Source organism: Dermochelys coriacea, chromosome 6, assembly GCF_009764565.3.
Source record: "Dermochelys coriacea isolate rDerCor1 chromosome 6, rDerCor1.pri.v4, whole genome shotgun sequence".
NCBI lineage: Eukaryota > Metazoa > Chordata > Testudines > Dermochelyidae > Dermochelys > Dermochelys coriacea.
This window is the reverse complement of record NC_050073.1, coordinates 17,514,531-17,527,717: the sequence shown is the minus strand read 5'-3', so window position 1 is coordinate 17,527,717 and position 13,187 is coordinate 17,514,531. Positions and strand designations below refer to the sequence as shown.

Genomic DNA, 13,187 nt, shown 5'->3' with positions numbered 1-13,187 from the left:
TATTATTAGGTAAAGGCGGAAGAGATGCACCCCACAGTGGTTACGATACAATTATTGTAACCTCTCTAGCTGAGGCTACAATAAACTGGAGAGCACATGAAAGAAACCCCCCTACTGCTTTAAATAAAAATAACAATTCTTTATCCTTGTACGGTGCTTTCCAGCCTAGCAGCTAGTAACATGTTAATTTAGCCTCACAATTCCCCTAGCAGGGGACTATTAGTATGTGTCACGTTTTATCAGTGAGAAAACCACCACAGGGAGATAATTACTTGTCTTCCCCCAGATCAGGGACTGAGCTCATGACAAAGCCAGTAATCGAACCCAGGTCTGCAGCTTCCAAGCACTATTCCTTAACCACTAGACAGCTCCTCCTACCGGGTACCAGATAAGTCATGCTGCACAAGCAGCTACCAGCTTCCAATGCATATTCTGTAATATCTGCATATCCAGCAATACCTGTCTTTCTGTTTCTGTTCACACTGAGCCTCCTTCTGGAGACGCTCCAGATGCCCCTTGGCCATCTCCAGCTCCCACTTGCTTCTCTCCAGCTGCTCCAGGAGGTTTTCATTCAGAAGGTGGAGCCGCTCGTTCTGCACCCGGATCTCCAGCTGCTCAGAGTTCAGAGACTGTATTTGATATTCCAGCTGGGAAAGAGGAAAAAGGCAGACAAAGAATAATAAAAGAGACACCTGCCAGATTCAGGAAGCCACAGCTGTACAATGGGCCAGAAAAGCAGATACACAAGGTGCTATTGAGGAGCTGCTCCAGGTAATCTGCCCACAAGGACGTGGATAGGCTGTCAGCATTACACTCAGTGTGACTTAAAGCCACAAGCTGGGTATTTCAAAACCTGTTATCCTGTGCTGACCCCTCTGAATAGATGCATCACAGCACACAAATGTGGCACAATCGCACCCCACTGTGGAACGGTAATATCAAAGGGGAAGAGACAAGGCTGGAAAAGCAGCAATAATTCTGCTCACCCCATACCAAGAATAGGACATTATTATTTACTGGTTGTATTACAGTAGCACCTTGCAGCTCAGTCACAGCCCAGGAACCCAGGCTGACAAGTGCTCTACAAACAGAACAAAAAGAGCCGCTGCCCCAGAGAGCTTACTGTGTAAGTACAAGACAAGAAACAACAGATGGATACAAGCAGACACAGGGGGAGCACAAGGAAACGATGAGACAACATTGGTTAGCCTGATAGGCAGTGATCTTAGACATACATTGAGGTTTGTGAGTTTCAGGTTAGGTGTTTGCTTGGCAGAGGCAACGAGTGAAATAATTAGAGCAGGGAACTGGAAGTCAGGTTGCCTGGATCTCACTCAAAATACCCCTTAAATCTCATCTTGCAGCTACCCGCTTACAAACTAGAATGAGAAGGTTTACAGCACTTTGGCAGGGGCTATCCCTGACAGGCCTTCATGCACCAGAATGTCACAGGCAAGCACCTTGCTGAGCCAAGTTTAACCCTGTGGAGACAAGTAGATGTGTGTTACATTACCTAGGCACAAGGTCGAGTTAAGGACAAGGTGAGGTCTGATCTCATGCACATGCCAACCTTGCTCTGTCCCCTCTAGGAGGGGATGTGTACTCTGAACTGCCTTCTTGCTGCAAGCTTAAGTCAGACCCTTATCTGAAAGCAAGATAGAGAGAGAGATAAGGCAGGATCTCATGCATTGCCATCTCTGGACAGAAGACTCCCATGGAATGTAAACATACAACTATGCTGGTGAAGCCTGGCTCTCCTCCACAGCATGGTATGCTGTGCCTGCTCTACCAGGCCAGGTGGAGACAGGTGGTGTGTGCAAACACTGGATTGCTAGGGGTATGTTAGAGCAAGGGACATTCATCCTGGATTTCTTGGAAGGCCACATGCAGACCCTTATCTAAGGAAGCCTTATAGACAGCCTCAAAGATTAAATGTTTTAGCTTGCTAAGCACCTGGAGCAGACCCAGTGAATCCTAGTTACTTGAACCCCATCTCTCCAAACCTCCCTATCTAACAGATGGCCAACATTCCTCCATACCTGTTGATCCTTGATTAGATAAAGCTGCTTGGTGCTGCTCAAGCCACATGGCTAGCTGGGACCCTACCGTAGTCCTGAACAAGAACAAGTTTGTACGTATCTAAAGCAGAATCATTAGCTGGTCTGGTTGTGGAATCTACAGAAAGGAAAACCCAAAAGACACCCAAGGAAAGAAATGTCTCTGATATTTTGCTTGCTGCAGATTTGCCTAGTCCATGGATTTCCAGCTAAGCCCCTTCCATCTCCTACAAGCCATTCTGGAAACCTAGCTCTTCCCCAAAGAATTCCAGATAGAGCAGGTCAGAAGTTGGGTCATTCTTCCTCCTGGGCAAATTTTGATTAAAACAAAACAAACAAACCCAAAACCAAAATAAAGAAAAATGTTGGGTTGAAAACAGAAACAATCTCCGGTTCCCCCAAAAAGCATTGAAATGTGGTGATGAAAACACAGAGATGCCTTCCATTCAGATTTTTACTGAGCTGAAAACCCTATTTTTCATCCAAAAAAGCTTCAATGAGCCCTAATCCCAGCTGCAATGACTGCATGGGACTGTGTGTATAAACTAACAAATTTATTAGAGCATAAGCTTTCGTGAGCTACAGCTCACTTCATCGGATGCATTTGGTGGATAAAAATATATATATAGCCACTTCAATATGATCACTAGGGAGTCCCCTCCCAGAGCAGCAGCTCTGCCATCCGGCATGGCCGGCACTGACATGAGCCCCTCTGATTGGCATGAGTTTTCCCTGGATACAATCAGCAGGCGCCAGGCAGGTAATTTGCAATGAGGGAGCTCTCTAGCAGAGGGAGGAGAGCAAAACAGGGAGCTGCTTTAGGAGAGGCAGCCACTGAACACAAGCGTCTTGCTGTGTAAGGCAAGATTAGGGCCACCACTGCTGCATAAATGGAAATCGGGGTGAGGGGAACAGGGCAATCAGCTTATATGCAGCTGCGCTACTCAGCCTGTGTCTCTGTCACCACAAGCATCCGCGAGATAGGCCATCCCCATAGCGTGTCACAAGGTGCTTCCTCGCCTTTTCCTTGCATTGCAAGAGTGCTGCCGCCATGCTCCTAGTGCCTGACGTAAAGCCTATTGCAGACAGTAGGAGTCTTCCCATTGACTTCAGTGGGTTTTGGATCACATCACTAAGTCCTTGTCAACCCATAGAGCTCGAGACTCAAACACTGAGCCTCATCTTGTTTTGTCACGAGACTGTGCTTCCCCCTCCTTGCTGGCTGTGGGTTTAGTCATGACGATCCATACATTAGCAACCTTCACTCCTACTTATTGCATTTATCTGTGCCAAGGTATGAAACCCACACACCTTAAAAAAGCCTGAGTTTTCCATGCAGGATATACAAGGCATCCTGAACATGTTCCCCTGTGTGAGACCCCAAGCATTTAGCATAGCAGTTAACCAACAGTTCACTAAGGAAGAGGAAATGGAAAGGAATGAAGTCTGCCAATTACAGACTGGTGATTTTCCTCTTTGATAGAATCCCCTCACAGATGGGAGTGTTATCATTCGGTCTCATTGTGCCAGTAAGGGCCACTATTTTCCCTAGCATGGAAAGGATTTTGCTCCCCTGGTTATTTCAAAGGTGAGAGATGAAGCAGATCAGACATATTTTCTGTGTCCACTTCTCTGTTCGTTTTAGTTTCACAGTCCATGGACCAGAACTGCAAATGCATTCTCCCCAAGAGGATTTGGGGATGGCCTAACCACTCCTGCAGCCTTGGTAGTCACCAGATCATAAGTGTCTCTGGCATGATATGTTTATTCTTTGTGTTAGCCTTAGCACCTGGGTTAAGGGGCCTCTATCCCCACCAAGGAAAGAGGTAAAAGACCCCTCACGCCCAATAGTGAGTGGATATCAGGCAAGGTCTTGTTATCTGTTTGATTTGATACCCTCCCTCCACTCACCTGAAGATGCCTCTTCCCTCCCTAACTTGGACTTTGGTGCCATCAAATAGTACACTTAAACTTTAGAACCATCCTCTGGACACTGACTGCACTGTTTACAGCATGCTACAGTGTATGACCTGCATTATGGTTATCTACTGATATGGGCTATCATCCATGGGCAGTTCCTAGTCAGAAGAATATCTACAGAGCTTTAAACACACACCCACACACCCCTAGCTGGGTGAGCTTGAAAGGGCAACCAGAGAAGTATCTCTCACTTTTATTCATAGGCAATATCTATCCCTGTTCTGGAAGTAACCTAACAACGGCCATACTGGGTCAGACCAAAGGTCCAGCTAGCCCAGTATCCTGTCTTCTGATTGTGGCCAATGTCAGGTGATTCAGAGGCAATGAACAGAACAGGCAATCATTGAGTGATCCATCTCCTGTCGGCCACTCCCAGCTTCTCAATCAGAGGCTAGGGACACTCAGAGCATGGGTGGCATCCCTTACCATCTTGGCTAATAGCCGTTGATGGACCTATCCTCTGGGAACGTATCTAGTTCTTTTTTTGAAACCCACTATAGTTTTGGCCTTCACAATATCCCCTGGTAATGAGTTCCACAGAGTGACTGTGTGTTGTGTGAAGAAGTACTTCCTTTTGTTTGTTTTAAACCTGTTGCCTATTAATTTCATTGGGGGACCTCTGGTTCTTGTGTTATGTGAAGACGTAAATAATACTTCCCTGTTCGCTTTCTCCACACCAGTCATGATTTTATAGACCCCTGTCATCTCCCACCTTAGTTGTCTCTTTTTCAAGCTGAAAAGTCCCAGGTTTTTTAATTGCTCCTTATACGGAAGCTGTTCCATCCCCCGAATCATTTTTGTTACCCTTCTCTGTACCTTTTCCAATTCCAATGTATCCTTTTTGAGGTGGGGTGACCAGAACTGCACACAGTATTCAAGGTGTGGGGTGTACTACAGATTTTTATAGTGGCATTATGATTTTTTCTGTCTTATTATCTATCCCTTTCAATCTTAATGGTTCCTAACATTCTGTTTGCTTTTTTGACTGCTGCTACACATTGAGCGGATGTTTCCAGGGAACTATCCACAATGACTTCAAGATCTCGTTCTTGAGTGGTAACAGCTAAATTAGACCCCATCATTTTATATGTATAGTTGGGATTATGTTTTCCAATGTGCATTACTTTGCATTTATCAACACTGAATTTCATCTGCCATTTTGTTGCCCAGTCACCCAGTTTTGTGAGATTCCTTTGTAACTCTTTGCAGTTTGCTTTGGACTTAACTATGATGAGTTGTTTTGTATTGTCTGCAAATTTTGCCATCTCACTGTTTGCCCCTTTTTCAAAAAACACTTTGCATGTTTTGCTTACCATCTCCTTTATCACGTGGAAGCGAGTGAGGCTCCCCTGTATTTTTACCTCAGTATTAGGAACTGTAATAGATTCCTAAAGTAAGATGCACAGTACTTTATCCTAATGCTGTTGCCAGCCAAGGTCATTCAGTAAGAGCATGGCCCTTGAAGCAGTGTGAGATTTGGGGCCAAATCCTCAGAGGACATAAGTTGGCCCAACTCCAGTGAAGTCAGTAGAGTTATGCCAATTTACACCAGCTGAGGATCTGGCCCTGGGATACTATTCTCCATCCCCACCCCTATACACATACCCAGTGTGTGTATGCGGGGGGGCAGAGAGGGGAAGGGCACAGGTCTAATAGGCACTGAAAAACATGGCTGCTACTCATGACACCCCTTTAGAAAGTCCTCATTAGATCAAAGCAAGACCCTCTCATCCAGTTGACATAGAGAACGATATCATCCATTCATTGTATAAGGAGCTGAGCACACCCTACACAAATATTGACACAATGATTACCCAAGGAGCGCAGTGTTACATGATTCAGAGCACTTATTTCTTCCCTACACTCTTTTAAGAGGATGTAGCCATACAATAACAAGGAAGAGTAAACATAGTTCCCTTCCTTATCTTGATACAAAGGGGACCAGCTGGCTGAAACGAGGATTATAGCAGTGTTGGAGTCAGGCCAACGTTTGGTGCCTGTAGGTCACAGAGCACTAGTACCTCTTGTGAGTGGGAGGTCGGGCTAAATTAAAGTGGGATCCCCTATTTCTGGTGGCTGAAGTCAAACACCAGAAGCCTATGAGAGCAGAATGTAGGAATGCTGGCCCAGTATCACTGGGTCCTCTGGTAGGCTAGTAGACATGCTTGGGGTTAAGCCCATGCTCCTGGTTAGGAAAGCTACACCATGACAGAATGGAATACATATAGTCTGAAACAACATAGGAGATTTGCATGCATCTCAGTATGGGATTTACTGTATTAGATTGCTTTGGTGGTCCATCTAGTCTGGTATAAACTTTCACAGTGAGCTTTAAATCCATAGATCTCAAAGCACTTTACAAAGGAAGGCAAGTATGTGAGTTATAGAGAGGTTAAGTAAATTGCCGATGGTCAAATACATCAGCACCAGAGCTGGGTATAGAACTCAGGCATCCCAACTCCCAGTCTAGGACACTGCTGACATGACCACAACATCTCCTGTACTCATGCTTCAGAGGAAAGCAAAGGCCACCATAATGCACATGGTCACTTGTGAAGGTACATGAACAGGTGAGAAGATTCTTTCTTGGCCCTGTGGGCGATCAACCAATACCATGAAGTAGGGGTAGTCTATTTTTTATCAAGGTACAGATTTCTTGGTCAAGGTATAGTCAAGGTCCAGACTGCAGAGAAAATAATAATAATAAAAAAACCAACAATAACAATAAAACAACAAGGAGTCCGGTGGCACCTTAAAGACTCACAGATATATTTGAGCATAAATATATCTTTTGTGGGTAAAAACCCCACTTCTTCAGATGCATACCGACTAACACGGCTACCCCCGATACTTGTCAACAATAATGATGAGTAAATAAGAAGATTTCAGGATCCTTTCAAAAGTAACTTGTGGTCTGGATTTGGCCCATGGTCTGCCTATGGGATTACCCCACTGTGAAGAATGAGACAGGAGCACCCCAATTTCAGCACATACAACTGAAGTAGCATAAAATTATCCAAACCCTTTTTAAATCCAGCTGCACCATTTTACTCCATGAGTTATTCTGAAGGAGATAGAAAACACAAACCAGAGATGGTTAAGAGGAATTGCTGCTGGTGTTTATATGCATGAATTGCTTCTTCAGCATGGCTTTGCTGGTCAGAATTGTGGAAGGGGACGGACACACACACACACACACACACACACTCACACACGCTTTATTGTACATCCCTTGCCAAATTATATTACCCAGCAGGAAGAAGAGGAGATTCCAAAATGGATGGCAAATGAACACAGTAGCATTTTTAATTGAACTGTGGTAACCAGCAAGAAAGATCAGGGCAGAGCCTAGCTGGAGCAGTAGGCAGGAACTGGACTGACTGGTGCAATGCAGCCAATTATCGCCCACTCTCAGAACAACTTCAGGAGCAAGGCAGTAACTTTCAGGCTTGCCAAGGGCAGTTAAAAAGGAATTAAAGAAAGACACTGTGGGGCACCTATTTCTTCAGGAAGGCCAGGTTACCTTTTTCTGTCGGTAGAGTATTTTCTCAAGCTCCTGCTCCTTGCTGCGCAGCTCCTTCTGCAGCACGTTGCTCCTGTCGTGCCTCTGTGATTCCTGCAAAGGGGAAAGACCCACAGATTGTCATACTGTCCAGAGAACCCTGTACTGACATTTCCCAATACCAGGGACCAGAATATCATTGCTGCCCAGGAGCCTGCACTAAATGACCCACCATAATCCCCTCCTGCTTCAGAGACAGGAAAGTTGTAGGGCTCTCCAATGAGCCTTGTATTGAAGCCAGTTTCCCACCTGGTGGTTTAGTCTCCCTGGGGAACTTCCAAGCTTGTTGCTGATCCCTTGGTCCACCCATCTCCCAACTCTATTTATTTTTTGCCTCACACTGAAGAAGATTTACAAGGAACAGCCGTCCCTTTCTTCCAATAGCCTCATTGCAGGGGAGTTGCTCATAGAAGAGGAGGGAGGGCAGGGAAGGGCAGAAGACACACAACAGTTCTTCTAGAAGATGCTTCTGGTTGTTTTTATAGTCTTCCCTCATGCTAATTCCCCCTGATCAAATGAAATCTCAATAGTCCCTCTCAAGCTGGCTAATATCACAGATGAGAAAAGGACACTCCACAATTAACATCTTCTGCATTGAAAACAAGAGGGTGTTCTTCAGGCCCTTGAGAGCAGAGACCACAACCTCCCAACAAGGCAGAGATAAAAAGTGAAGCCCAGATTAGGCGGTAGCTGTCGTGCCAGAGCATATTAACTGAGGTTCCTGAGATGCACCATGAGCACTGCAACAGGGGTGTCCTGGCCCAGTCTCCTCCAGCTAACACAGATCCTTGCACCAGTAGAAGAACAAGGCCACTGAAGATTTCAACAGAAGGCACATGGGGAGCAGAGGCAATAGAGTCACTGTCCTCGCAAATGCAGAGGAAATATTTGCCTCATTTATGAATCAAAATGCATGCCCAGCTGAGCACACGTAGGGAGGAAATGGCCAGGCAGGATTTACCTGGAAGAGCAGTCGTTCCTTTTCCGCTTTGATCTGTTGCTCCATTTCTTCATAAAGACACCTGACTTCTCTGTCATGGTCTGTCTCCTTTCTACCAAGGAGAAAGAGCGTGTGAGAGAGGGAGACTGAGAATGAATGTGACAGGAAAAGAAGGAGAAATAAAGAAGGAGAGGGAATGGGAAATCTTCTCTCTCAAATAGGAAGATACAGATTTAATTTAGAATCCACACTAATAACTTATGGGTATTACCCCATCCCAAGCACCTGGGTTTACATACACTGATAAGGGATTTCATGGCCACTGGACATCCAAGGGAGCATATTTATTTGCACACAGTTTTATTTATTAGAGTCATCCATCTTAGGTACTTAATATGGCTTCCATCAGCATAGTATCTGAGTATCTCACCATCTTTAAAGTATTTATCTCCACGCCATTCCTGTGAGGCTTGTCAGTATGATTATCCCCATATTACAAATGGGGAACTGAGGCACAGAGAGACTACATAACTTGCCCAAGATCACACAGGAATTCAGTGACAGAGGTCTCCTAAGTGCTACACTGGTGCCCTACTCACTAGACCATCCTTCCTCTCTGCAAGGAAAAAAACACATAAGTTGGAGCTCGGACTCTGGCTAGATGTTAATGCCAAATCTGGAGGGAATGGGCTAAGAGAGTCAATGCAGTATTATATGTGGCACAGAAGTCTCCTTTTCCTCCTTAATCCCAGCCTCCACCAGTTTCTCCTTGCATTTTGGGATAAGGCAACAAGTCAGGTTGCAACTAAATGAGTACCAGCTGGTTCCCAGCTGCCATGGAGGCCTTCTTACCTCTTCAGTGCCTGCTCCATGGATTCCTTCTCATCATGCACCTCCCTGATGTATGATGAAACATGGAACAGGAACTCCTCAAAGTTGGCCAAGAGATCTGGCTGTTCTTTCCGGAGACGAGTCCAAAGCTCCCGAACCTCACTCTGACTGGAGCAAAGATAAGAGAGGGAGAGCCAGGGAGTTTCCATGTTATCACAGGATTGGTATTCCTTCTAACTTACACATGTTCAAGTAAAGAAGGGCTGCCCTGCATTGACCTCAGAGGTTGCATTGGATGGGCCTGTAATACTGAAGTGTGGGGGGTGGATCACGACTGGGAATGAAGACTATGAAGTAGTGGGTGGCCAGAATGAGGTAAGTCATCCCAAAACCACCCTATAAAACTAACTCAGCATTGCCAATGTCAAGCACTGGGAAAGAAAATCATGAGTCAGGACCCTCCAAAATCACGAGGTTTAAAATAAACAATAAATAAATAATAAAATTGGATTCAACCTAATAAAAAGCAGCAATTATTATAAGGCAAGGATTTTAGAGCTACTTTACAAATATTAATTATCACACAGCTACTGTGAAGTAGATCAGCATTACTCCATTGTTTTACAGGTGGGGAAACTGAGGCACGGGGCGGTGATGTACCTTGAACAAAGTCCCATGCCAAGCTAGTGTCAGATGTAGGAGTCATGCCTTCCAGTCCCTTTTTCTAACCACCAGACTATGCTCCTTTTAACAAAAACCTGAGATGATTCACCCCCTCTCAAAATGACCCAAGCATTCAAACTCTTTAGAGCAGTGTGGACTAGCAGATAGAGCACTAGATTGGGACTCAGAAGACCTGGTTTTATTCCTACCCCGCCACTCTCTTCGGTGACCTTGGGGAAGTCTCTTCACCCCTCTGTACTTCAGTGTCCCTCATCTGTAAAAGGGGAATAATGATACTGACCTCCTTTGTAAAGCGCTTTGAGATCTACTGATGAAAAGCACAATATAACAGCTAGGCTTTATTATTATTTTTCACTGCTAGAACCATGCATCTGAACTTACTGTTTCTTTGTGCGTGATGGGGAAAAGATGGAAGAGGTTTTCATATTCCTGTGGGAATGGGATAATCCCTCCTAAACTCACAGTTCTTCTCAAAATGAAATAGGATGCTTAAAATGCTGCTCACTGAGAGGTAGGGATGGGGGGAGAATTACTTCTGTGCCCTGTTTCTGGAGAAAATGTCTTTAGGGCAGGGACTGTCCTTTTGGTCTGTGCTTGTACAGTGCCTAGCACAGTAGGGTCCTGATCCAGGACTGCCAGGCACTACTGCAATACAAATAATAAGACAGACCAAAAAATGTAGACTAAGTCTTAGCACTCTCACTTTAAAATAATTAGGAGATCTAGCTCTTCAATAGCACTTTTCATCAATGGACCCAAAAGCACTTCACAAAGCAGATCAGTATCATTCCCCCCATTTTATAGATGGAGAAACTGAGGCACAGGGAAGGAAATAACTTGCCAAAAGTTACCCAGCAAAGCAGTGGTAGAGCTGGGAATTGAACCCAGGTCTCACGACAAAAAAAAGGAAATTAAGTGAGAGGTGTTCAAAAATACCCAAGGGATTTAGGAACAGACCCCATTGCCAGTCAAACAGGATGTGTGCACTTAAACCCACTAAGTGCCTGCAGAACACATTTAGTTGACCACTGAAAGCTTTTATATTTGAGCTGATCAACATTTTTCAAAGGTTTTTCCCCCTCAAAAAATGGTCATTTTTTCTCCAACAATTTTTTTTGCATAAATGTTGTCATTGACTTTTTTCATTTTTCATGACCTGAAATATGATTATCAGTATTTTTCATTTACCAAAACCCCAGATTTTATTAAACAAAAAATGTCCATTTTGAACTCTCTGAAACAAAATCAACACCACTTTGTGATTTCCCCTTCCCCCACAGTTTTCAACTAGCGCAGCTTTGTATTCATCTTTTTAAAAAGCTAGTTTGACCGAAACAAATTCAATCTTAACATCAATTTTACTGTATGTTTCTGCTGAACATATAGATTCCATCTAGTGGACAATTCAGTGCAAAATATTCCATTTAACTGGGACAACTCTTTTACTGGGATATTTCTCAGGGGACAGAGGTGAATGGCAATGGATGCTGTTTAACTGGGATGTTAATATCATTATGGTAAAAGTGACCAGGTGGTGCTATTTCACATCAGTTTCCCAGTTCTTTTTCTTACTATGTGAGCAAGTTTTTAGTCTGAAAAGAAATGCTCGTTTGTTTTGCAATGCTCTGAAGAAGAAACTTTGTGAGCAGCAAGAGAGTTTGCTCTCTGCCTTGGTCTCTTACTGGAGTCAGTTCTTGAGTCAGAGGTGCTCCCTGGAAACTGGGCATTGGTGTTGGCTGAGATTCCTGAAAGAAGGGATTGTCCTGCATGCTGTTTGATCATCTCTTTTCCAGAATTGGTATATGTGCATAAATAAAACAAGTGACACTTTGGGTATACCCAGACTCTGCCTCACTGATTTCCCCTTCACTGGAAAACACCCAGCAAGGCCTTGGAATTCTGCTACTGCCAGGCAAAGGGGCAATACTGATCTCAGAAAAAGGAGCAACGATATCATCAGTTCCACTTACTGGGGCCACATTTACCCTGTTGCAAGTGATTAAGTGGTGCTTAGACAGATATACACGTCTAGTCTTAAAGAAGCTATCAGATTTCAAAAGAAATAAGATAGGAATGAAGCCGGTATCATTTTATTCACTGCAGCATTTTATGGCATTTACTATATTTTTTTCAGAGTAGCAGCCGTGTTAGTCTGTATTCCAAAAAGAAAAGGAGTACTTGTTAGTCTCTAAGGTGCCACAAGTACTCCTTTACTAAATTTTTTGGAACGTTTCCTGTTCATAACCTCTTCTCCTAAATCAGAAGAGGTTGTCTATGGGGATGCTTGCTGCATGGCACATCTAAATTCCTTTGGACAGTAACCAAAGACCATGCCACCTTAGCCTAGTGAATAAGTTATATTTCTTTAGGCAAGCTGATCAGTTCTGTTGGGGTTTAGAGAAATGTTTAATTTTAAAACTATTTCTCTGGGCCAAATAAACTTTTGCCTGGGCTGGTGGATCCGTGACCGTTTCAAGGAACATCTCAGATGAACCAATGACGATAGAGACTGATTATATACATCACTGGAAAGTTGGACACTCCAGCTTTTGACTGATGTATGGCAGCTTTTTCTACCTATCATGGTTTATGATGTATCCAATCATACAAGTAACATTTGAGCTGTGCAGGTACATCCACAGTGCCCTGCTCTTTGGAGCAGCAGCCTGACCTCTGACACAGCCCGACCCACTCCTGATCATACTTAAAGGAGAATCCTGAAAACAAGGAGGAAAAAAAATCCTACCAACTGAGGAATGAGTAGCCATATATTTCAAAGAATGATCTGCCCTGGGGTGAATGCTCCGTCTGAGGGGATGGCTAATGACATATACATCAGATCTGAATTACCCAGATTCTCTGGGTGTTCAGATTCAAGTCCCAACAGAGTCAATATACTTCCTCATCTTTCTAGGTGGATCAGTCAAGCTCCAGGCAGTGCATTGTGCAGCCATCTACAAATAAGACCTTAAAGACTAAGGTCCTCTGCATGGCTGTTGAAGACCTCATGGCGCTTTTGGAAAGACAAAGAACTCATCTCTTTGCCTAAATCCTCCCTACGCCCATGGTTGTGCTGTGTACTGTGCACCAATTGATTGCCATCCTGATGACAGCAATATTTCATAGCTGAAAC

At 44.2% G+C, this 13,187-nt stretch overlaps 1 protein-coding gene across 1 annotated transcript in view; it reads right to left on the bottom strand.

The window, feature by feature from the left end:
- Positions 1 to 13,187, bottom strand: part of CRACR2B (calcium release activated channel regulator 2B) — an 86,866-nt gene that overhangs the window by 28,436 nt on the left and 45,243 nt on the right. The window contains 4 exon segments of the mRNA XM_043517839.1: positions 460 to 647; positions 7,561 to 7,653; positions 8,561 to 8,651; positions 9,392 to 9,538. Coding sequence (XP_043373774.1) covers positions 460 to 647; positions 7,561 to 7,653; positions 8,561 to 8,651; positions 9,392 to 9,538 — 519 coding nt within the window.